This window comes from Dipodomys spectabilis, unplaced genomic scaffold, assembly GCF_019054845.1.
Source record: "Dipodomys spectabilis isolate Male_0828 unplaced genomic scaffold, ASM1905484v1 ptg000002l, whole genome shotgun sequence".
In the NCBI taxonomy this organism is placed as follows: Eukaryota; Metazoa; Chordata; class Mammalia; order Rodentia; family Heteromyidae; genus Dipodomys; species Dipodomys spectabilis.
Window position 1 is genome coordinate 38178026 of NW_024870679.1, and position 27059 is coordinate 38205084.

At 42.1% G+C, this 27059-nt stretch overlaps 1 protein-coding gene across 2 annotated transcripts in view; it reads right to left on the reverse strand.

Annotated features, from left to right (window-relative positions):
- The window catches only part of Raver2 (ribonucleoprotein, PTB binding 2), a 68954-nt gene extending 45097 nt beyond the window's left edge, over positions 1-23857 (reverse strand). For both annotated transcript variants that reach the window (XM_042683715.1, XM_042683713.1), the window contains exons 1-2: positions 23642-23857; positions 540-606 (exon numbers count right to left, since the gene is read on the reverse strand). In XM_042683715.1, the coding sequence (XP_042539649.1) occupies positions 540-606; positions 23642-23857 (283 nt within the window). The remainder of the gene's footprint in view (positions 1-539; positions 607-23641) is intronic.
- Between the last annotated feature and the right edge of the window lie 3202 nt (positions 23858-27059).

Sequence of the window (27059 nt, forward strand, 5' to 3'; positions counted from 1 at the left end):
GAGTTATGGTACTATATAAAGGAATATCAATCTGTCCTGTTTCAATAAAAACTTTCCATTCTTGGCAAATAAAATACATTTTTTAATGAATACTAAGTAAAACAAAGCAAATTTCCCCATTTGTCCAACTAACAGTCATATCATATAGGCTATTCACAAAGTCCAGTGATATCTTATTAAAACTGAAGCAGACAGAGCCTAGAAAGAACATTCAATATAACACAATGTTAGAATATTCATCATTAAAATGTGTAAGTCTCAGGTGGGACAGAGGCAAAAGCCAGGGGACTGTAAGTTCTCACCTAGCTACATAGTAAATTGTGCATCTCTACTAATAGTTATTTTAATGTATATGGTTAAAATTTAAGATACTGACATTACCTTCAGAAAATAAAGTATGTGAACAATACTAAGGTAATTTAATGTCTATGAATTTTATAGATTGGCTTAATAATGAAAAGACAAAGGGTTTGTCTTGTTGTTCTATGACTCTTATACAGAACCAAAATGAAATTAGATGCATGAAACTGGAAACTTACCCGTTCGTTTATTTCTGTCAACATAGCAATACTTCAACTCATAGTCTTTTAATAAATCATGAACTTCCTGAAAGAAATAAAACCATGAATTCAATAAACACATGAACTCAGTAGGTGAAACAGCTCTATCAGTCTAACATAATGACCATCGTCACCACCACATACATGTGAAAAGGAACTCTTCCACACATCCCTCAGTACTTATCTAAAGACATTGAAGGCTACCATTGAAGGCAAAAGCCTTCCTTTCAAAATGTGCCTTCCAATTCAGTCCCTGCATAGAACCACAGCCTCTATCTCCTGAGTGCACCAGGAGATACCTGTACCTACTCAGCCTTCATCTGGCCTGCCAGAAGACATCACCAAAGTCCCCACACTGCCTCAAACACAGCTCATAGGTAGTGCTTCATGATGCTTTTCTGAAATTTTCCCATAGAATGTGACCTCATTCTCCTTATGTGAACAAGAGATGTAACTTTATACCTCTTACGGAAATTTATTTCAATTTCTGCATACTAGCTATAGAGGTTTTAACAGTAAGTCACCTATAAATACTTGCAGCACAAACATGGAGAATAAATATATGTTATATAAATTAGAGATTTTAACTTAGAAAGTTCTAGTTATAAAAACAACTAATAGCCACCAAAGCATACTATACAGTTAAATCTATTTTCCTGTGGATCCTTACAGTACTTGAGTAGAGGGACTTTATTTTATGTATTCAAATACTACCTGTATCACTTTGCATATGGAAGACATTCAAATATATATCAAGGTAAATATAAATTGTGGCCCTAATTATTTTTTTCACAATCTAGAACAAATACAAAGGAATCAGAGAGTCCCTTAAGCGGACATTCTAACCCAATGCTGGATAGTTACAGCGAACCTACTCTATGTAAGTAATGAATGAGTTAGATATGGTGGTACACACTTGTAACTGTAGCTACTGAAGAGGCAGAGATTAGGAGTCTTGTGGTCTGGGGCCAGTCTTAGGCAAAAACAAAAGACGTTGTCAAAAAAAAAAAAAAAAGACTGAAAGCAAACAAGGCTGGAAGCATGGCTCAAGTTCAAAATTCTGGTACCGTTAAGTGGAGTAGTACTGGTGGCTCACATTTGTAATCCTAGCTACTCAGGAGGCTGAGGCCTGAGGATCACAGTTTGGGGCAGCCCAAGCAGGAACGTCTGTGAGACTCTTTATCTCTAATTAACAACCAAAAAATTGGAAGTGGCTGGGCGCCGGTGGCTCACACCTATAATCCTAGCGACTCAGGAGGTTGGGATCTAAGATAGTGGTTTGAAGCCAGCCTGGGCAGAAAAGTCCCCATGAGACTCTTTATCTCCATAAATTAACCACTCAAACGCCAGAAGTGGTGCTGTGGATCAAGTGTTAGAGCACTACCCTTGAGCACAAAGAGGGTCAGGGACAGCACCCAAGCCCTGAGTTCAAGCCCCAAAACTGACAAGGGGAAAAAAACAAAACAAAACAAAAAACAACTGGGTAGAACACTAATCTTGAGCACAAAAGCTCAAGTAGAGTGGCCAGGCTCTGAGTTCAAGCCTCACCACCACTACCACCAAGAACAATAACAACAAAACTCTGGTACTGTCAAAGAATAAAAGAAAAAGAGAATAAGCTAATTATACACAGTTGCTAATATATAAAGTATATAGTATGGTAAGTATATGTAAAAGACTTAATTCCATAATGCTAATTCTTATTACTGTTATGGCTATAATACTTAGTTAGCTGTCAGTTGGAAGTAAGCATTGAACTCTATTTTTTTCATTAAGTCTGGCCAGAAACTTGCTGAGTGAGGACTAGGCCAATCACTGGGGCTCTAGGAGCTTACTGTCCCTGGGCCATACAGCCTTACTTGTTCCTGTGCAGTGGTACACCGTCATTAACGGTTGCCAAAACTCGGTAACTGTTGTTATAGTTACCCAGTTACAACAGTAACTCTTCATAATAAGTAACCATAAGAGCAACCTAGACATGGAAAACAGGAGGACAGCTGAGAAATATTTTCCCTTTTAATCCAGTAGAAGAGGAAAACGGGGGTGATGAAGCAGGCAAAACAGAAAGCTGGGTGAAGAAAAGATAATCAGGCCTCAAACAAAAGATAATGAAACATCACTTATTTATAAGCTGTATGAGAGGTGTTTAAAAATAGCTGGACACAGCAGCCCACACCTGTAATAAAAAAAAGTGTTAGAGGTAGAAATCTAGAGGATTATAGATCAAGGCCTGTTTGGGCAAAAAGTTGCAGGGACTCCAGGTCAACTGATAAAAAGCTGAACACTGTACTACACATCTATCATTCCAGCTATGCAGGAAATACAAATAGGAAATTTGTGGCCCAGGCCACCCTGGGAAAAAATGAAGACCCGTTCTGAAAAATAACTGAAGAAGAAAGAGAGTACCTGTATTGCAAAGCATGAGGCAATGAGTTCAAACTCCATTATCACCAAATATATTTATATATAGAGAGAAAAAGATATATGTGTGTGTGCATACATAAACATATGCATATATATATGTACATACACATATATGTATCAATTTTTTTGAACTACTGTTTGCTGGAACACATAGTATAATGATCAATGTACACATTAGTCTATAATTTACTATCACAATCTTTGTGCTGTATGCTTCAATGTTTTCTTAGACTTATAAAAACATATACTGTATTCTTCATTAAGAAAAACAACTTCAATTGTGTAACATAGACACTGTGCCAGCTGACTAACTTAATACTTTATAGAGAAGGTTTTATTTGAAGGGATCGAGTATTTTCTTTTGCTTGCACAGAATCTGATCTTTCACTGGTGAACAGCTGTCAAACGCTAGATAAAGAAAACCCGATACTGCTCTTCACATGATCACAGAACTGTAAACAAATGGCATGCTCTCTGCTTGATTGGCTGAGGCAAAGCTTCAAAGCTCCTTAGAAAACGTTCACATTTCTAATCATAGCTTTTCTATGCATCAGACACGGGGTACAGAGCTTGTCAACTGAGAAACCTTACCGCGTCCTGCAAAGAAAAACCTAATTACTTTTCTCTATGCCCTGGTTGTTTTGACCCAGGCAAAAGTGGGTCACCCCTCAATTTGAGCCTTGGTAAGTTGGCCAAATTAAAAACTTAAAACCTGAAAGAGAGTTCTAATAACCATCTGCCAAAATTCTGCTATGCTCTGCCACACAGACCTGAAATAACTAAAACTACAGCTTCCTACTATGCATCTAGCTTTATGACATTTCTAATGAATTATAAATGACTTTTTCCTTTGTAATGCTGGAGATGAAAGCCAGGGCCTCATGCACACTAGACACTCTTCGACTGACCCATACTGTCAGTTCACCATCTTATTTTTAAGCAGAACTTTTGATAGATACACTTCTGTCCTCTGATCAGCAGTTTCATTTACAAATTTCTGAGGCCAAGAGTGATTTATCAAAATTGGTATTACTAATTGACATTAGTAAAAGTCTTCTAGATCTGATGAGCTCTCACTCCCTAACGTTACATGAAAGCTTTTGCTCATATAAAATGCTTTTTGAAGAGAAGATAAACTGCTTTTGGCTCAAAGCACCCCAAATTCCACCAAAGTTAGAAGTATTGTTCTAGCTGGTCTAGTTTCACGTTTCTTCCTACGTGAAACTCGACCCTTTTTATTTTTTTTTATTTAATTTTATTTTTTTTTGTGAACACACTGTACAGAGGGGTTACAATTACATGGGCAGGATAATGCGTACATTTCTTATCAAGCATTGCAGCCTCCTCCTTTGTTTACCCTTCACATCCCTTCCCAGCCTCCCCCCCCTCCAGTCCTCTCCATTCCTCCCCTTCCCCCCCCCCCACCCCCCCCCCGCCCCCGCACCAATGTTGTAAAGCTCGTTTTCGACATAACAACTTGTACTTCTCATTGTTGCAACAGGTCCACTTGTATCCTTAAACAACCATAGGTCCCATGGTTTCCCTTATTTGCAATATCTAGTATATGTATGAGTCAAGCGGAAAAGGTCAGATAATGTGATGTTAGGAAAATGAACCCTTAGATATGTATTTTAATGTTTTTTTCTTTCATGCATTTGTTTCTAACACATTTATAAAATTATCTCTTTGTTACTTTGTATGTCCCTCCCCCACAGTATAACCCCTGCTTTCACTATATTTGATGTCGACCCTTTTTATGCACTAGAACCACACACTGTTTTCTAAGTCACTGACTTGCTTTTGTTTGTTTCAATTCTTCTAAGAAAGTCTTTCACAGGTTAACAGTCTACTTTTAAACCCTGAAGGAAACAAATAGTGTGTTAATTTGGGTGATTTGCTAATATGAAAAGATCATCTGTCAAATGAAGTATGGGACATAATATCATAACCACACAGCCAGCCAGAAAGCTGAGGACTCCAGGCTTAAGGACACTGACCTGCTCCTTCTGATCCCTGCCTACCCCTCTACTCTCCATCACCAATGAAGGTGTGGTTTTTCTAGTTCTTGTTTTGAGCCTTTGTAAAAATGGTATTTTGCTTTTCTATACCTTGATTTCTATATTGAGTATCATGTTTCTAACATTTGGTTTGTTTCCAGGTTGTTTGCTTCTTAGCTTTTATAAAATTGCATCATGTTCTTGTAAGTACTGCATACATATCTACTGGTATTATACTCAAGGAGTCTTTATGGAGTGAGGTCCCTGGGCTGCATGCATGCAACTGGCTGGCTTTGTGGAGAAAAGACAATGTTTTTGGCAGGATGAGGTGACATATATGCACCTGCTAATCCACCTCCTTTCCTATAGTTTTAGCAGATAAGAAGTTTTTGTCAACTTCATGGTCTCACTGTGTTCTGAAGTTGTCATCTGTTGACTAACCAGGAAGGGCAGCGTGCTGGCTGACTTTACATGCCTGCTGAGCTGCACTACCCAGTTATTCAATCACAACCAAAGCTGGGTATTTGTGAGAGGCTATTTTGTTCAAATAAGGAAAATTGCCTTTGATAAGGTGGGTGGACATTCCCCAGTCAGTTGAAGACTGTAACAGCAAATTCTAAGATATCCTGCTAAAGAAATTCTGCTGTAAAGCTACAGCATTCATATCTGCATAAGTTTCCAGGCTACTGCCATGCCCTTTGGACTTAGCAGTGTTCGAGAGGGGGGGGGGGGGAGAGGGAGAGGGAGGGGGAGAGGGAGAGGGAGGGGGAGAGAGGAAGAGAGGGAGAGGGAGAGCAAGAGCGAGAGTGTGAGAGAGAGAGAGATCTACTGTTTCTGTGAAAGGAACCTGTCTAGAATAGACATATGTTTATTTGCCATTTACTTGTTCTCCTGGGAAACATTTATGTATCTCTATTATCTGTTTTTCCATTCTAGTTCTCTTTTTTACTTATGTGAAGATTTTAAAAACAAATTCTGAATACTAGCCCCCTGCCATTAGTAGTATTACAAATGTTATTTCCCTAGTATGTAGTCTGTCATATTTATTTGTGAAACTTTCCAGAGATGGTTCATATTTTTATGAAGTCATATGTATCAATTTTTTGCCATAAAATTTGTGGGGCTTTTTTTTTGTCAGTTGCGGAGCTTGAACTCTGGGCCTGGGCACTGTCCCTCAGCTCTTCAGCTCAAGGTGAGCATTCTACCCCTTGGGCCACAACACCACTTTTGGTTTTCTGGTGGTTTACTGGTCTCACGGACTTTCCTGCCAAGACTGGCTTTGAACCACAATTCTCAGTTCTCAGACTCCTGAGTAGCCAGGATTACAGGCATGAGCTACCAGCACCCAGCTGGGTTTTTGTCTTTCTTTTTTAATATATATTTTTTTATTGTAAAGATACTGTACAGACCGGTACCAGTTACATGAATAAGGTAATGAGTCCCTTTCCTATCAAGCATTGTTACCCCCTCCTTTTTTTTCCCCTACCATCCTTTCCCTCCCCACCTCCTCAACTCCTCCCACTCCCCCCCCAAGTTGTAAAGTTCATTTTCAACATAGTATCTTGTACATCTCATTGTTACAAAGGGTCAATCTGTATCCTTATTTCAGCATTTTGTTATTTCCCTTCCCCTCCCCAAATTAGAAAAATGTATATATAAGATGTAGGGCACCAGAATCAACTACAGTGAAAACAGGGGTTACACCATGGGGGAAAAACATACAAAAGAAACAAAAAAAATCACATAGTACATTATAAGTACATTAAAAACAACAGCAAGAAAGAAAAAACCTTGTGCCCCTATCTTGGGGCTCATTTCACTTAGCATCATCTTATATGGTCATATGTACATAGCTTTTGACCTTTTCTGCTTGTCCTAGACTTACACTAACTATTGCAGATAAGGGAAACATAGAACCTATGTTTCTTTGGGCCTGGCTTACTTCACTTAATATAATTTTTTCCAAGCCTTTCCATTTCCTAACAAATGGGGCGATGTCATTCTTTCTGATGGAGGCATAGAATTCCATTACACACACACACACAGACCACACATGTGTATATTTGTATGTATGTGTTTATATGTGTGTATACACACACTTATGTATATATATAGATATATAGATATATATACATATACACTACATTTTCTTGATCCATTCATCTACTGAGGGGCATCTAGGTTGGTTCCCAATCTTAGCTATGGTGAATAATGCTGTGATAAGCATAGTTGTGCTGGTAGCTTTAGTATGGCCTTGTTTGTGATTGTTTGAATAAATGCCCAAACGTGGGATTGCTGGGTCATAAGGGAGCTCTATGTGTGATCTTTTAAGGAACCTCCATACAGCTTTCCAAAGTGGTTAAACAAGTTTATACTCCCACTAATAATGCACATCCCCTCCAGCATCTGTTGTTACTAGATTTCTTGATTATAGCCATTCTAACAGGGGTGAGGTGGAATCTCAATGTTGTTTTGATTTGCATTTCTTTTATGGCTAGAGACGTTGAGCATTTCTTCATGTGTCTATTGGCCATTCTTATTTCCTCTTCAGAGAAATTTCTCTTTAAGTCTTTAGCCTACTTATTAATTGGGTGGTTGTTTCTTTGAGGATTTGTTTTGGGGGATTTAATTTTTTGATTTCCAGTTTATATTTTAGATATGAGACCCTTGTCCATTGTATGGCTAGTGGAGATCTCTCAATCCATGGGCTTTCTATTGAGCTTTCTAGCTATGTCCTGGGTTTATGTCTTAAGAAGTCCTTTTCTCGCCAAAAATGTGTTGCCTAAATCTCTTATTTGCTAATAGACTGAAGTTTTCTTCATTTTAGTTCTAAGTCAGTTTGGAAGAAAGAAATCTTTATTTACCTAAGTTCATAAATGCATTATTGTTTCTTGAAGAAAGCTGTCGTGTGTGTCTGTGTGTCTGTGTCTGTGTCTGTGTTTGTGTGTCTGTGTGTCAGTATGAACTCAAGGCCTTGGCATTGTCCCTTAAATTTGTCACTCAAAACTCATGCTCTACTACTTGAGCCACAACTCCTTTCTGGCTTTTCCTGGTGGTTAATTAGAGATGAGACTCACAGACATTTTTGCCTAGGCTGGCTTCAAAACCCAAGTTTCCTCCTCAAATCTCATCCTCCTGAGTAGCTTGGATTACAGATGTGAGCCCCCAGTTCCCAGGAGGAAGGATGTCTTAGGCCAGGGGATGGCGGCTCATGCCTGTAATCTTAGGCATTCAGGAGATTGAGATCTGAGGATCAGGGTTTGAAGCCAGCCTGGGCAGAAAAGTCCATGAGATTTTTTTTTTTCTTTTTCTTTTTTTTTTTTTTTAAATTAAATTAAATTTTATTTGTGAACATACTGTACAGAGGAGATACAGTTACATGGGTCCATGAGATTTTTTATCTCCAGTAACTACTCAGAAAAAGCCAGACGTGCAGTAGGGTCCTAGCCTTGAGCACCAAGAGGCTCAGGGACAGTGCCCAGACCCTGAGTTTAAGCCCCAGGACCAGCAAAAAAGAAAGAAAAAAAAATCACAAATAACAAACACCATTAACACTTACACTACAATTCATCTTTAAAGAATTTGTCTAAATTCCTCTAGGTACATCAATTTCCTAACATCCTTCCTTTATTGGAGAACCATTCATTGCTGAATGAATGGCTATACTACACATGGACAAACTGAACATTTGGTCCATTGGCCTACTTGTGTAGTCCTTTTTAGTAGTATTGCATGGTATAAATTGTTATAGCTTAGTGGAGCACCAGTGACTCATGTCTACATCCCTAGCTACTCAGGAGGCTGAGATCTAAGGATCACAGCCAGCCAGGGCAGAAAAGTCCCTATGAAACTCTTATCTCCAATAAACTACTCAAAAAAAGCTGGACATGGCACTGTGGCTCAAGTGGTAGTGTGGTAGCCTTGAACACAAAGAGGATCAAGGACAGCGACCAAACACTGAGTTCAAGCCCCAGGACCAAATAATAATAATAATAATTGTTATAGCTTAGAGAAAATTTTGACTCTGGTAGTGTAAATCCATTTTGGGGGGATTATTTGAAGCCCTCTACCTTTTCTGCATAGATTTTTAGAATCAGTATATCAGTTCCCATGAGAAAAACCTGCTAGGACTTTGAGTGGTTTATGCTAAACTATGGGTCTGTCTTAAAGGCCTGGCCCCAGCTGGAGTATGCAGTTTGAAGCCAGCCCAGGTAGACAAATCCATGAGACTCTTACCTCTAAGTAACCAGCAAAATGCCAGAACTGGAGGCATGCTCAAGCAATAAAGCACCAGTAGAGAGCACAAATTCTGAGAGTGGTCCAGAGTTCAAGCCTTAGTATCAGCACTAAATAAATACAGGGAGGGAGGTGGGATGGGGAGGGGGGAGAACTCTTTCCTTAAATGTGTGAAGAAATTAATGACTTGTTTCCTAGACTGGTGACTGTGGAAAATAGTATATTTAGAAAAGGGAGACTGGGTAAGCATCACCTTATCCAAATAACTAAGGTCAGTATCCCAGTGCTAAGTCCTGTTGGTGTCAGAATCACAGTGGGGTCAGACGGGTACTTTGTGGCATTCTCCCCTAAAACCATAGCACTAATCCTATCATGAAGGAGAAAAAAAGTCCTATAAATCAAACCAAGGACCACTGTAGAATATACCTGATCTTTAATCCTAGTCATGAATGAAAGAAAGGCTGAGAAACTGTCTGAGAGGGAGACAAAGGGAACAAGATAATAACTGAATAAAGTATCATGTATTAGATCCTGGTACAAAAAAGAACCTAAGTGAAAAGACTAATGAGATCCAAATAAAAGCTTGTGGTTTAGTTAATAGTAGTAAGACAACATCAATGTCACAGTTTTGAACAACATATATTGATTATGCAAGCTACAACATTACAAGAAACTGGGTAGGTAATACATGGTAAGTGTTTGATCTTTTAAACTTTTTGTGAAGCTAAACCCTTTCCAAAATAAAAAGCTTATTTGAAAAGAGGACACAGGGCCATTAGAAGCAGCTCTTCCTGCCCAGATCTAAAACAATGGAGACACCAATGTGAGAATAGTGACAACTGTGGTCCCCCATGATCACCACAAGAGCTGAGAAACAACTCTCACCTACTGCAGTCACAGCCGTCATAATGCTGTAGCACAATGCATTACACATGTTCATGGTCATGCTAGGGTAAATATGCCTGCATCTCCACACAAAAGTGTAGCATATGTAATTTTGTATGGCCCTTGATATTTGTTAATAATAGCAAATAACTATGTTACTGCACTTTTAATCATTCTTTGCACTTATAAAAAGGGGTTACTGGTGTGTGTTACCTATGTGTGTTATGCCAGCAACAGCCTCAGTCAGCTTGTGTCCTCTGTCTCTTTGTCTCATCAAGAAGCCACCGCCCAGGTCTGTGTGAGCACACCGCTTGATCCTCCCAGACCTCGGAATCGCCTAACAACATCCCTCACATCATAACGCTCAAGTGGTAGAGTGCCAGCCTTGAGCAAAGAAGCCAAATGAGAGCATGAAGCCCTGAGTTCAATTCCAATACTGGCACAAAAATAAAAACAAACAAAAACTACCTCTGTCAAGAAGTGGCAATGGCTGTCTTCAAGGTGACCACATCCTATCTGTGTGCTCAAACAGTTCAGGGAAAGAAAAATTCTCTGAGCTGTACTGACCATGCCTAGTATATTTGAAATGCTTTCAAAAGTTAAAGCTTCCCAAATGGAAAAGAAAATGAGATGGAGGGGAGAGGCGAAGTCACAATACTCAATGTATATATGTAAAAATTAAAGTAAGAAACTTGATGTGACTGAGAAGAGGGGGGCGGGGAGAATGGTGGAAAGGTGCCTCTGATCAAGATGTACATGGTGGGTGGTAACCTTTACTATAACCATCTAAAGACTAAATTGCTTTAAAACTCAAAGCTTTTGAGATTCACATGATCTTGTTTACAGCAAGTACTTTTAGTTCAGGTTGCAAAAAAGAACCTTAACAAGTCAGGGAAGTGGAGACCAATTTGGAATCCAAGAAAGTGGTTAAACTGGTAGGATAACCGAAGTTCTAAAGTTCAGAAAAGAAAGGCAAACTGATGACTAAGAGTACCTCTCACCCATTGTAGGCAGAAGGAGCCGGTACAATGGAGTATGGGTAGGGAGGGTAGGGTGGGGGTAGGGTGGGTAGAGTGGGTAGGGATAGGTTGGACAGAGTGGAGGTAGGTGGGTAGATGTGAGTAGGGACAATAGAGTTGGGGCAGGATAGGGTGGATAGAGTTCGGGTAGGGAGGTGAGAGTGGAACAGAAATAAAGATTTCAAAGGAAGCTTCAAATACCCAAAGAAAATGCGCAGACCCAGGGCAGAGGGAACTAGTTCACAAAGTAAAGGCAATTATGGTGAATAAAAACAACACAAAGCACAATGTGACTGGCTAAGCTTTGGAGGTGAGAGAAACTTTTTTTCCCCAAGAAATAGTGTGAAGAAAACCAGAAAGCACAATGGATACTGTTCTTAATGTTTTAAAGGGAAACATCCTTTAAATGAAATATTATACTGTCACTCTTTGAAAATCGGTTTTGTTTGCTTAGAGCTTTGGGGCTCTGATTTTGTCTCTACTGTTCCTTGCTTAGAATACTGAGAACATGGTGTTTATCAGGATGTCTTTCCCTGCACTTGCTCTGCTACTGCTCTCAGCAATGTTCTTCTGTAAGGTTTTAGCTTAACACTTTCACCTAAGAGCTAATTCCTAAGTAACTTATTTGTGTGTTTGAGTCAGGGTCTCCCAATATAACCCAGGCTGGCCTTGAACTCATGATCCTGAGTCAAGCACTACCTGCCAGCCCAGAACTTGAAGGGTCAGTCTTCAATTCCTGTGTGGCAAGAAACAATATATCTTAGAAACTAAGGCGCCTAGTTTATACTACTGTCTAGATGGAGCATCATCCACATGTGCAAAAGTTTCTTATGAAAACTTCTCTCAAGAAGCAGCTTTGAGGGCTAGGGTACTGTGGCTCATCTTTATAATCCCAGTTCCTCAGGAGGTTGAGATTGAGAGAACTGTAGGGGTCAGCAGGAGCAAAATTTAGCAAGATCTCCCTTTCAACAAATAGTCTGGGTGGGGAGGCATCCATCCGTTATCCCAGCTTCACTAGAGGCCATAGGTAGGAGATTCAAGGTCCCAGGCTAGCCCAGAGAAGAACATAAGACTCTATCCGGAAAAAAAACAAATAATAATAGTAATACATAGCAAGCAAATGGTACCACTCTTGCTAACCAAGTGCAAGCCTCTGAGTTCAAATGCCAGGTACCCCCTCCCAACACACACATACACACACACACACACACACACACACACACACACAGAGCTTTGAAACTTTGAGGCTGACTGCTATAATCTTTGCAGTCAGGAGACTGAGACAGATTTCAAATAGAGAGCCAGCCTCAGCTTCATATGAGACTTTCAATATAATGATTTCTTTTTTTGGGGGGGGGAGGTCCGGTCTTGGGCCCTGAACTCTGGGCCTGGGTGCTGTCCCTCAGCTCTTCAGCTCAAGACTAGCACTCTACCACTTGAGCCACAGTGCCACTTCCAGCTTTTATTCTTTTTGCTTATGTGGTGCTGAGGAATCAAACCCAGGACCTCATGCATGCAAGGCAAGCACTCTACCACTGAGCCACCTTCCCAGTCCCATCAATATAATAATTTCTTAAAAAAAAAAAAAAAAAAAGCAGTGCTTTGGGTCTCCTCATGTGTTCTACACTCATGATGTCCTGAAGTGGTGATCAGAATTCCATTGTCCTGCAAGGGCACTTTTCAATCCAGGGTCTGTGATCCTCTAGTAAGATCTGCAAAGGATCCCAAACTCTTGAACTTATGTGCAGATGTTGGTGTGCCTATGAATACTAGCACTTTTCTGGTGAGAGGTTTAATAGCGCCCAAGGCTACAGACAGTTAGCTGACTGATTGTAGGTGAATGGATGAGCTCAAAGCCGAAAACTAACACAGGCTTACACTGCAAAAAGTATTCATCCACAAAGCAGTGCTGAGAGCCTGCCACCCATCAGGCGTATGAACAGAAGAGCAGCACTTCAGAACAAAGTAGATGTTCCTCATCTCTCTTGGAACCACATGTCAGGTTCTAGGTTAAACACTAGTGACACAAAGGTAAACAGGACATGGTCTCTGCCCTTTCATCACTTAACACTACAGCATGGGCAGGGAGGAACTGCAGGTGTAACACAGCATGAGATAAGAACCTGAGCTTTGAAATCACACACACATTAGTTCTCTACCACTAATTAGCCAAATGATCCTTGGAATGTGTCAACGTTAATTTTTAAGTTTCTGCTTCCCTATGAATAAAGTAGGAGTAAGAAACTCTGATTATACAGCTTTAATGAGAATTAAATATACACAAAGCTCTACGTATAACGCTTGACAAAAAAACTAAGACAATGATGATGATGATGATGATGATGATGATGATTAGAGCAAGAGCAGCATGAGTGTAGCTGGGTGGCAGAGGGGCTAGCCTACTTGGGCCTTGAGTCTCTAGCAGCACAGGAGCATAGATACAAGGTTTCCCAATCCCTGTGTACTCCAAACCTACTTATAAGGGGAGGACAGCAGCAGGGCAAAGGCCTAGCACAATCCTTCTAAAGGGTGTCCTGGTACCTGCCTGCCAATGCCCATACCTCTTGCCATCCCCAGTTCCAAACAGAGGTGCAGGGGCTGGGAAGGTGGCTCAGTGGTAGAGCGCTTGCCTTGCATGCATGAGGCCCTGGGTTCAATTCCTCAGCACCATACAAGCAGAAAAAGCCGGAAGTAGCACTGTGGCTCAAGTGGTAGAGTGCTAGCCTTGAGCTGAAGAGCTGAGGGACAGCGCCCAGGCCCAGAGTTCAGGCCCCATGACCGGATGCAAACAAACAAACAAAAAAAAACCCTAGTGATTTGCAAGATCTTAAATTGTAAGTCAGAGAAGAAAACAGTACAGGTTCTGTGGTGCTGAGTAGATGCTGGGTCAAGAATTTAAATTTTTAAGGAAATATTTTATATAGTCAATATTACTAAGACATTTACAACACAGAAACTTGATGAAGAGGACACCTTATAGTATAGTATAAGGTGTTTCAAATGTGCTACAATGCACTCTTGAACAAAAATGTTCTGCCTTCCTTCCAATACTGAGAGTACATAGTTATCTCTTTTGTTTTGTTCTGTTAAAAAAGAGTCCCAATATACAAAAACCAGGATGTTCTCAAACTCTTAGCCCTCCTACCTCTACTTCCTGAGCCCAGGGATTACAGGTATGAGCCACCGTGCCCAGTGGTTATATATTTTTACTACAGTCCTTTATTACGTAGGACACGTAAGACCTGACTTAAATGAGACAAGAAGGGAACCAGGGGCTTGGGCAGCCAAGTCCAGAGGCGGCTAAGCTGAATAGGCTGTAACTCCAGCCAGCTTCTCACCGTCTCCCCCACCCCAGCCAGTCCTCTTTTGGGTGCTTGCTGCAAGCAGGGCTGTGTGTGTTTGCATTCATATCCAGAGAGGGGGAATCATTTATCTTAGCAACCAAACAAAATTCCTGGGCGTCTCTGTTCTATATTACCCTAGGCTGCACAATTCCTGTGGCCTGGGCACTACCACGTGCAGACTGGCTCAGGGCCAGTACTGCCCATTTTTAAACCATCTCTTCAGGCAAACAGAGAGGAAAATTCACCCAAATCATAGAGGTGCTAAATAACCAGGGAAGGTAAGTCCTCAGGGAAAATGGGTTGCTATTAAGAAAGGTGGAGGAAGAAAGGAGATTGGGTGGGTGACACTATCTGGGTGGCAGCAAGAAAGAGATGGCATATTGAAAACCAAGTCATCAGAGAGACAGCTCAAAGTTTAAATCCACTGGCTACCCACAATTCCCTTGAGCTCATGGGCTTAAGGAGACAAGGGGAGCGGTTCGATAACCCAGAAGAGCTTAGTGGAACAGAGCTTAATGGATGGAACTTTGACCTCTGACAAAGGAAGCAGTAAGCCTGCAGAGGGGAGCTGGGTGGACACAACTCCAGTCTCACTCTCTGACTGCTGATCTCCATGGTGACTCTGGCCAAAGCCAACCAGGGGAGAAGACTTGGGATAGTAATAGGGACCCCTTTTCACAGCAAGTCTTCCATCAGACTCAATTTCATTTAATGCATCCCTAATCTTCTGAGTCTGATTTAAGAATTAATTCCCTTTAATTCCTTCTTCCTTGAGTTCTGTTGTGACATGGGTGTGCCTATCAAGGCCAGGAAGCCGGAGGGAGTCTGGGCTTCCACAAAGCTGATTAGATGCTGGTCACCTGTGATTAGTGTAATCTTACTTTCAGAAGCAATCATAATTTCAATAGACGTTAGAATGCTAACCTGCAAAAACTAAACACCACCATATTCTTTCTATGGAAAATAGGTTACAACTCTAAAGACTCATTTCTATGTTGAGTCCCACTCATTAGCTGAAAAAAACAGTGTGTGGACTGTGTGAGCCTTCTTGGGCCTGGAATTAACACACAGCATTGTGATGCTAACCACAAAGTACTGCTTCTAGAATGGAGGGAGCACTTCCACAACACTTTTCTGGAAATCCTGCCAAGACTACAACTTAGGGAGGCAGTAGTGCATTTCTCTAGCAGCTACCAAAGTCCTTATTACTTTAGAAATAGTATAATGAGCCGGGCGCTGGTGGCTCACACCTAGCTACTCAGGAAGCTGAGATCTGAGGATCTTGGTTCAAAGCCAGCCTGGGCAGGAAAGTCCTTGAGACTCTTATCTCCAATTAACCACCAGAAAACCAGAAGTGGCATGCTGTGGCATGCTGTGGCTCAAGTGGTAGAGCAAGCCCTGAGCTGAATTGCTGAGGGACAGCACCCAGGCCGAGTTCAAGCCCCATGACCAATAAAAAAAAGAAAGAAATAGGATAACGAGATGCATAAACAGGCAGAATCCATAATTCAATTCTGCTTAATTACATTAGAAATGAATATGTCCTAGACAACTGTTAAGAAACATTCCTATACTAACTTTTGGAAACGCAGTGGCATACCTTTTTGTACTTTTGGAAGTACAATGTATTCTTGAAGAAACAATAATTTCAAAATGAGAAAACATCTTAATACTGTCAGGAAGGAGTAGTAAATAATAGTTCTATTTTTCAAAGAAGCCATAATTATTGAATAAATTGTTAAGGAAAACAAGCAAAAGAAAATAATCCCAAGTACTCAGTAGCAGAAGAGCAAGAGGATCAGCCTGAGGTATAAAGTTATTGAGACTTCATCTTAATTAACAAGCCAGTCATGCTGGTGTCTACTTCTCATCCCAGCTACATTAGAGGCCATAGGTAGGATGACTCTACCTGAAAATAACTAAAAACAAGACAAACTAAATAAAGTAAATGCAAATCAAAACAACCCTGAGATACCATCTTATCCCAGGTAGATTGGCCAATATTCTGAATTGTGACAACAACAAATGCTGGCAGGGATGTGGAGAAAAAGGAACCCCACTGTGCTGCTTGTGGAAATGTAAACTAGTACAACCATTCTGGAAAGCAGTCTGGATGTTCCTCAAAAAAACTAAACATAGACAGTCCCTACAACCCAACCATAGCACACCTAAGCATATCTACTCTGAGCATCATAAGCCAAGATGTGACAAGGACACCTGCACATCCATGTTCACTGCCACACTATTCACAATAGTCAAGATATGCAAACAACCCAGATGCTCCACAATAGATGAGTGGATCCAAAAACTGTGGCACCTATGTAAAACAGCCATTAGAAAGAATAGAATAATGTCATTTGCATGGAAATGGATGGAACTAGAACAAATCATGTTATGTGAGGTAAGCCAAGACCAGAGAGACAAATGGCGCATGTTCTCCTTGATCTACGGAAGTTAGATTTAAAACACAACAGGATGTGACAAATTATACAGGATTCTAGACACTCATAGGGAGACCAAAAGAGGAGAGTTTCAGGAGAGAATCACAAAGGCCAATACCTAAGTGCCTCTCATATGTATATAAAATGTATATAAAATACATAAGTATATAAAGTAATATACATACTGAAACAAACTCCAAAGATAAGGAGTCTTTTTGTTTTCTGATGACTCTGTATTCCTTACCCTCATATATGGTGCATACATGTGCACATCTCAGGGAAGGTGGGGGAGGGTTCAGAATCAGCGGAAAACGGGTGAAAAAGTAGAGTAGTGAAGCCTATTGGCTGCACTGGACATGGATGAAAGTGAAGCACACAATTTGTGGGCAGAGATGGGAAGGAGGGAATGGGAGAGGAGGAGGGAACAGATGGCACTATGCAAATGGAAGGAAATGTACTTATTACCTAATATGTTAAGGTAGCCCACTGCATATCATCTCTAAAACAACAGTAAAGTAATTTTTTTTTAAAAAAAAAGGACTGAGGGGCTGGGAAGGTGGCTCAGTGGTAGAGCGCTAGCCTCGCATGTGTGAGGTCCTGGGTTCAATTCCTCAGCACCACATAAGCAAAAAGAAAAAAGCCGGAAGTGGCGCTGTGGCTCAAGTGGTAGAGCGCTAGTCTTGAGCTGAAGAGCTGAGGGACAGCGCCCAGGCCCAGAGTTCAGGCCCCACGACCGGACCCAAAATAAATAAATAAATAAATAAAATAAAATCAAAAAGGACTGAGCTCAAGGCCCTAAGCTAAAACTCAAAAAGAAAAAAGTGTATTTTTAGTATACCACAGTTGGAGTACACAAAATATATGCAAAATTCTCATATACTTTGTGCTTTTAGTTTTTAAAAAACAAACAATAAGTAGCTTTTAAAGATAAGCTCAATCAGAGTTCCCTGTATTTGGTGGGTTTTGAGTCTAAAAAGTGCTTAGTTGATGATATTCTATTTCAAATGGATCTCTATTAAGTAATCATCAAGATTCTCATCAGCTTGAAATAGAAGTTTCTAGTATTCACATGGAGAGGAGACCATGCTTTCTTTCCTCTGCTGCTGGTCCTGGATGCCAGATCTCAGCACTCACAATCCAGTCTCTCAGGATTTCAAGCAAATAACACAACAAAACAGCCATGAACACACAAAAGCCCTGTGATAATCACTGAATGCACACAGGAAGTAAATGCCCATTCCCGACCACCCCTCTCCCCCGACCCCCGTCTGAAACTCTAACAACAATGATTCTGGAAGAGAAGGAAGTTAGAATATAGACAGTTTATAGAAGCGCAACAACAAACAGATTAAGAAAGGGTGCCTTGTACCCTAAGTACCTAATACTTTAACCAAAATTCTAGACTCAAAGTTACAAAAGATTGCACATATCACACACACACACACACACACACATGCATGCACACAACTATTCTAACTAGTTTTCACAACACTAGTTTTTCTTAGAAAGTATTTGCTTCACATATAATTTTAGATGTTATCACTCTAAATAGTTACATTCTAAAATGCAAACATTGAAAGACATAACTATACATATGTTCAATCCACAGTAGCATTTAGTGTCTGGCAATCCAGGTAGCCTGATGCAGCTAGACTATAATCTAGTGCAGGACAGGTAGGAAATGTGGCTGCCCCCTCCCCAAAAGCCCAGAGGCCTTAAATGCCCATCCCATAATGCCCTGCTTTCCATGCTCCTGTCTGAGGACCTCTGGCATCACAGGAGTGTAGGAATTCAGAGGAGGAATATGGTACATCTTGCCTATGGATGAAGTTGATGGAAAGAAATCCAATTCAGTACTCCTGGTGTAATACAAAATGTGTATGAGCTTTTCAGACAGACAGCAAACTTCATGGCAACCTCACTCTTATATGAGTCGAATTCAGACCCACTATTTCTTTTTGTTTTTCTTTTTTTTTTTAATTGTGAAAATACTGTAGAGAGGGGTTACAATTACATGGGCAAGATAATGAGTACATTTCTTATCAAGCATTGTAGCCTCCTTTGTTTCTCCTTCCCATCCCTTCCCATCCCCCCTACCCAATCTTCCCCCCACCACCACCAAAGTTGTAAAATTCCTTTTTCAACATAATCACTTGTACATCTCGTTGTTGCAATGGGTCCACCTGTATCCCTATTTAAACTATTTGTTTTTTCTCTTCCCCTTCACAAATTATACCAACATCAAATATAGCAGGGGTTATACCGTGGGGGAGGGACATACAAAGCAACAAAGAAATCATCTTATAAATATGTTAGAAACAATTGCACGAAAGAAAAAAAAACATTTGAATACTTATCTTGGGGTTCATTTCCCTAACATCAACTTATCTGAACTTTTCTGCTTGACTCAGACATATACTAGTTATTGCAAATAAGGGAAACCATGGGACCTATGTTTCTTTGGGCCTGGCTTACTTCACTTAATATAATTTTTCCAAGTCTTTCCATTTCCTAACAAATGGGGTAATGTCATTCTTTCTGATGGAGGCACAGAATTCCACTGTGTATATATATCACATTTCCTTGATCCATTCATCTACTGAGGGGCCTCTGGGTTGGTTCCATATTTTAGCTATGGTAAATAATGCTGCAATAAACATAGTCATGCTGGTAGCTTTAGTGTGATGACCCGCTATTTCTTACTACTAAAAATCATTTCTGCAAATGTGTGAGACATGATCTTGGGAACGTGAGGCCAAGAGGTGGTTTTGTTTGCTTTTGTTGTTTTAAGCAGGAAGATGACCTGATCAAAGCCTCTAAAGACAATGATAGGTGACAAAGAGAAAATGTGCTGGTCAGAGCAAGAGATTAAAATAAAACAAACAAAACAAACAAAAACACACACACAAAATCAACAACCCTGAAATGGGGCCAGGCTCTGAAAACAAGAGAGGCCAGGAAGGTCACTAACAGCTTGAGAGGCTTAGTGAATGCACAGCAATGAGAACACTTTGGAGAAAATATTAAAATAAAGGGCTTCACTCTTTCAAAGTGCACATTTCTATAAGGTACTTGATACAGGTACCTCTACAGTGCTCACTAAAAAAATAATATTTTCAGTGTGCATTTTAGTCACAGAAACTACCAGGTTGTGGGATACTATTGTAAAATGCTATACCAGAAATAAAACAAACTTTGATTTATGAAAACTACTTTTAAAAAGGAAATACCAAACCAGATGCCAGTGGTTCATTCCTGTAATCCTACCTACTCAGGAGGCTAAGATCTGCTGATCCTGGTTTGAAGCTAGCCCAGGCAGGAAAAGTCTGTGAGATTCTTATCTCTAATTAACCAGCAAAAAGCCAGAAGTAGAGGTGTGGCTCATGCGATAGAGCACCAGTGTTGAGCAGTACAAGTTCAGGTATGGTGCCCAGGCCCTGAACTCAAGCCCTAGTATGGGCACAAAAATAAAATAAAAATGGAAAACCATGTTTTCAAAATATTAAGAATAAATTATTATGCTCTTACTAATCAGTTACCAATCAGAAGTTGTTCTGGGGCCCTAACTACACAGGTGGAGAACTGTAGTTATGAATGGTGTTGACTCTTAGTGTGTTATTCAAAAATAAAAAATGATATATAAGGGCTTGCATGGGACTGGGAAAGATTGGAAAGATGATAGAAGGGATGATCATATTAATCATACTACTCATATTCTTGTTGATTAAAACCCCTTTGTACAACTACATAAAATAAAAATAAACAAACGTAAACAATACAAACCAAGTGCCAGGGCTCACACCTATAATCCTAGCTACTGAGGAGGCTGAGATCTGAGGATGGCAGCTCAAAGCCAGCCCAGGCAGGAAAGGCCCTGAGGCTCTTATCTCCAATAAATTACTCAGAGAAAGCTGGAAGTGGCTCTGTGGCTCAAGTGGTAGAGTGCTAGCCTCGAGCACAAGGAGGCTCAGGGACAGCACCCAGGCCCTGAGTTCAAGCCCCAAGATGGGCAAAAATAAAAGAAAGCAACAGTCTCTCTTTTGGATACGAGAGTATCGCAAGCATCTGATTATTTAATAATTGAGCAAAATTAATCATTTTATAGAGCTAACAAAATACAGTGAAACCTCCATTAGCAAATTGACAGCAAAATACTAAAACTAAAATGGAAACCCCACAGACATTAGAATTGTTAAAGATAGTAAGAGATAGGACCCAGAAGAGATCATCCAGGACATACTCAAGAAAATATTACTTGGAAAAAAGAAGATAAAGTCATGTGTGGTGGCCCACACCTGTAATCCCAGCCACTGGATGGCAGAGATTAGGAGGATGGCGGTGTGAGGTCAGCTTGGGCAAAAAGAGACCTTATCCTAACTACAAACCCAGGCATGGTGATATGAACTTGTAAACACTATGCAGGAAGCACAGGTAGGAGGATGACAGTCAGAGGCTAGCCCTAGCAATAAATAATCTGAGACATTACAAGAAAAATGAAAGAGAAAAAGAGGCTGAAGGCATAGTTAAAGTGATAGGACATCTGAGTTCAAAAACCGATTAGCACGGTGGATGGGGGGAAGGGCAGGAAGGAAGCAAGGAAGCAAGGAAGGAAATTTTCATTTTACTGAACCAATAAAAACACAATTCCCAACTAAAATAATCTAAAGAAAAGACTGTCTTTTCATGGCTTTTAGACGTTAAAATACTTTGGCTTGTTTTAGTTACTTATGTAACAAAGACCAACAAACTAGTAAAAGTAATGTAAGTCTGAAGAGGTTGGGGGGGGGGGGATGTTGAAGGTTTATTCAAGTAAACCTTTTATGGAAACTAACATTGATCTGTTTGATTTTAAAACTACATATCAGAAGTACTAAGAGCTTTTCACCATGGGAATTCTTATAGAAAAGTTAAATACTAGCACAAGCCTGGAAACAGGTGTAGTTCTTAGCAACTTTTTTTTTTCTTTGCCTCTCAGAAAACATGGTGCAAGTGTTTAAATGCATAACAATCATGTACACTTGAGTTGGCAGTAATAGCTCATCTAGATGCAGAACTTGCAACAATTTTATTTGCTAGTTTATGCTTGCCACCTTAGAGAAAATGCTAAGATTTAGGCTAAAGGTAACTTTATAGCAGAGGAAGACTCAAAACCCCATGCCACACCTATAGTTTTCAGAAAGGCTGTCTCCATCACCAATCCTAGGTGTAATTAACTTGTTCTTTGGATATGACACTGATATGCTTTCTACCTCGTTTGATAAAATACCAACAGAAAATAAGAATAGAACTGACTCCAATGTTGTCTCCAAATCGATTTGAGAACTAATGCATGGAAATGTTTTAACAAGAATAGTTGGCATTCTACAACAGAAGTCCAGACACCTCTCCATTTTCCTTCCCTAGATTATCCACACACTGGGCTTTGTTGCTTTAGTTGGTGTCTTAGAAATGCCATCTGCTTCTCTACATCTCACGGCCCCCCCCCCCCCCCCAGCACCCAGGCTATTTGCATGGGCAGGGGAAAGTTGCTTCAAACAGAAACAAACCAACAAACCATCCAGGTATCCTCACAGGTAGCAACACAAAACATCTGACCGATGGGAAGGGGACTTGGTGGCAGTTTAGAGACAGATGAGGACATTAACTGAATGTTTTTGTTTGCATCCCCCCCCAAAAAAAATGGCCCCATGCACATATGAGTTATGAAGTTGGATGTTCCTCTTTATGGCCAGCTTTGTAAGTTCTAACAACACGATAATGGGACATAGGTCTCACGGTTTATGGGTCACAAAGAAGACTCACCCTGCAAGTGTCAACAGCCAGCCCTGCTTACAATTCCATGCATTCAGTCCTGCATGAATACACACAAATCCCTAACCACGAGGACACCCACATACATACATTCATACATACATACACACACATATACATAGTTAATATGTGAACATCTGGACATTTAAAAAGACCTCATGCATTTGCTACAACAAAGTGCCTATGTATCGTGACGCGTACCACGCTGAGAGGTTAACTAGCAGTGGTTTTCCTACGTCTCTGAAATGAGTTATTCCTCTTTTTCCCTTAACCTTTGTTTCCGAGCTCTACTTTCTGGCATGTAACTTTTGCAATCAGAAAACTACCAAATACACACACACACACACACAGATCGCCTAAGAGTGTCTGATTCTAAAGCAACAGTTGGGTGCCCGGAGGTGAACTGAGGCACGAACCCTCGGGGGTCCGGGGCTGGGCAGGGGTCGGCCGCGGGGCGGCCCCACCGAGCGCGAAGAGCCTCGGTCCTGGGGCCTTCGCCAACCCGGGAGACAAACTTGCTTCAAACTTGGCGGAGCCCTTCTGCAGCCAGCGGCCCGCGACCCCACCCTCCGCGGGGCGCCTCCGGGTCCCCGGGACCCCCCCACACCCGCCGTCCCTTGGGGGGAGGGTGGATGGGGGAGCCTCAGTGCCCCAAATCGGAGCGGCACACCCCACATCCACGGTCCCTTCCCCTCCTCCGGCGCGCGGTGGGCTGGACGGGCCGGGGGGCGCGGGCCACCCTTCCACGCAGCCTCCCCGCCTTCCCGGCCCCGTGACCTTGGGCCACGCGAGCCTCAGTTTCCCTCCCCGTCCGATGAGGTGGGGGGAGGGCTGCGCGGCCCGGATCGCCCCTCCCCCCTGCGGCCGGCCCCCCCAGAACGTGCGCCCCTCGCCCCCCCGGCCCCCCCCTCGGCCCCCCGGTACCTGGCAGCCGCTGTCTGGGGGCAGGTTTTTCACCAGGATTTTCCTGCGGTTGCTCAGTTCCCGCCGCATCCGCTGCAGCCGCGCGGCCACCTCGTCGGGGTGCAGCGCGGGGGGCGTCTCGGAGGAAGAGCCCGACCCCAGCCCCGCCACGCCGCCCGGGCCCGCGCCCCCCCGACCACCGCCGCCGCCGCCGCCGTCTCCCGCCGCCGCCGCCATCTTCCCCGGCCCCGCGGACTCCTCGAGGCTCGAGGGGGAGCGGAGAGAAAGCGCGAGGAGGCCCGGGCGGGGGCGAGGCGGGCCGCGGCCGCACGGAGGGCCCCGCCGCCGAGGGGGAGGGCGCGAGGGCGGAGGCGGCGCCGCGCGCGCGGCGCCGGGCGGGGGCGAGGAAACCTGAGGAGCCGCCCCGCGGGCCCGCGCGCGCCCCCCGCCGCGCGGCCCCAGCGCCCCCTCCCCGCCCGCCCCGAGCCCCCTCCGGCCGCCCGGGACGCCGCCACCCGCCACCTGCGCGCCGCGCGCCGCCGGCTGGGCCGGCGAGGGGCGCAGGTGAGTGGGCTCCCGCGGGCGGCGGCCTCCCTCCGTGCCAGGCTCCGGGGAACGCCCAGGGTCGGGCTTCCTGGATGTGGCCCCTACGCCGCTTGGCTCCGGGACTCGAACTCCGGATCTTTGTTCCTGCAGCTCGTCCCCCTTCCCACCCCCGATCTGCCCCCCCCCCCCCGCGCTCTCCCTCCCGGTATTCCCACACCGGGTGAGTGCCGGGGTGGCAGGTGCGGATGCACACGTTCCAAACCCTGGGAAGAACCGGGGGGGGGGGGGGGGCGGGGGCGCTTCCCTGCAGCCTGGGGACTGTTAAAACTGGGCGTGTGGGAACGCCTGTGCATCCCACTGGCCCTGGTCCAACAGTTGAGTTGCTAAGACAGGAAAACTTGGGAAGCAATGCCGAAACCAGCACCCCCAGGTTGGAGGGGATCTGGGGCCGACGGTGGAACAATGAACAAACCTGCTTGGGACAAAATTGTTTCTGTTAGAACTTGGGAGAATTATATTGTAAAACCTAGGCAAAGAAGGTCAAAATCAAAGAGCCTTTGGCACCTGCTCAAATCAACCCAGAGGGACCTGGGGGCCGGGTGTGGTGGGCACACCTGTAATCCCTGCATTTGCATAATCTCAATGCTATGATAGTTCGTCCCGTAGAACTCCTAGACTTCGAAAAGAAAAGATTATTTTTCGAAGTGAGCAAGAAGCAAGAATAGCCTTCAAGTACGCTGTAACTTGAGTCATTCATTCAGTCTCAGAACATGTATTTACCCAAATGAGTACTCTTCTGGAGAAACACTTATTAAATGTCAATTATGTCCTAGACAATATATAGATAGGGCCTAAAAATACATAAATAGTAAGTTTCCTCGTGATAGGGGCTCAGCCTCATTAGGAAAATTATGTAATAACTATAATTAGATGTGATAATTACTATGCAAACAGAATTTCAGGATCAGCCTCAGACAACAGTGATCTGAATCTAACTTTAGTGATGTTGCTTTTGCTTAAAGCCTTTCCTCAGCTGCTTAAAAAAATTGACAATGTTATATGAAACCATGTCTAGTGAATGAATCAGGTGTCCATTTTTAAAAAAAACTGCTGTGAGGGCACAATTGGTTTTATGTGCCAGTAATGAATTATCACCTGCATATTAATAAACACTGCTCTGGTGTTCAAATCAACCATCCTTCCTTGTTATTCTTGTTCAGTGGTCTTTTGAGGAATTTGGAGAAATAATAGACTACTGATCCTGAAATTCTAAAGCTGAATTGATTGTTCTTGCCACATTAAAAAAAAAAGTGGGGTGGTGTGGGAAGAGGGGTAGGAATTACAAAGACTTGGGAAGGCTACTGTAATTCCAGAGTTCCTTTCATTTCATGTTTCAGGCTGAATCTCTAACTAGCAGCCTCTCCAGCAAACTGAGGAATACTCTAATCTGAATCTGAGGGGAAGTCCCATTATCAGGTTGCTACACACTTACCAAATACCCACAGGTAATTATCATGATCTATATAATTACATTGTTCTTAAAATATGAACCATGTGCTCACTTAAGCCTTTATTAAAAAAAAAAAACTATGGGTGTTTGGTTTTGTGTATTTTTAAAGCTTTCCAAATTTGGGGCGGGGTGTTGAAGAAGTCTAATAATAATAACATCTTGTATCCAAACAATCTTAGGATTGTATATCATGATAATGTGATTAAAAATAAGTATGTGGCAATAATTTATAGACAGTAAGAACCATATAGTTTTAGTAATTCATTCCACATATATATTCAACTTCAATCTATATGGTGCATCTACAGTGTAGCAGACACAGTACATTAATTCTTATTCAGAATTATTTTCCTTTGGGGAAAATAATTGCAATTCCATAATTGCAAGTTTAGTATGATAAATACTATTAGTAATGTGCTCAGCAGCACAGCAGGAGGCTAGATTTTGATGGTAGGGACACTATCCTGGGAAGTTGGATCTTGAAACACAAATAAGAGTTTTCTAGATGAAATGGGGCAAGTACTGAAATGGGAAACACAAAGAGACCCAAAGGCATCAAAAGGAATGAGTTTGATGTTTTTGAAAACCCTGCTTCTATTGGGAACAGGGCAGAAAAGAGAAGAAGACAGCAGCAGATGTCATTCTTCTTTTAAGTAGTTGATTCCATTATAACCGAATACCCTTGTGTGGCTTCAAAGGCAATCCTGATGAGGAAAGTGACATCAGAGGCTTTCCAGCAGGAACGTGGCACGATCCGTTTTAGAATGGAGAAAATTAATTTACCAGGTGTTGTGTCAGTGACCAGTCAGAAATCTAGTGAAACAAACTGAAAACATTTGCACTTTCATACTAGAGTAGAATATTAACAATGAGAACAATAAAGTATGTAAAGCTTTACATAGCTTTTATTCTGTGTGTGTGTGTGTGTATACAATTTTATTTGGACCCCTGTAGTTGAACTATAATGTAGCTAGAAAGTACCTTTTTGCCAATGTGGGACCACAAGTAGAGAAGGTCATCTACCTCGTCCAAAGGCACACAGCAGGCCCCAGGGTTCCAAAGTAAATCCATCCACGTTTGGAGCTCAGGTATATAATCTTATGTAACTATATAGCCAGAGAAAGAGCTGGATTTGTGAGGCTATTCTGAGAAAAACGCAGTCGAGCTGAGAAACAGCAAAATATAGCAGCAAGAGAACAGGATCCAGAGTCGAATTACCTGGATTCAATTTTGTGTAACTGGAGCAACTATTTAAAGCATGCGAGAATACTTAAATATGCGGAGCCTCAGACACTCCATCTCTAAAACAGGAATAATAGCAGCACCCATAAGGTTATAAAAAATTAAAGGATATGAGGAGGATTAGGCAAGGTAATACATATG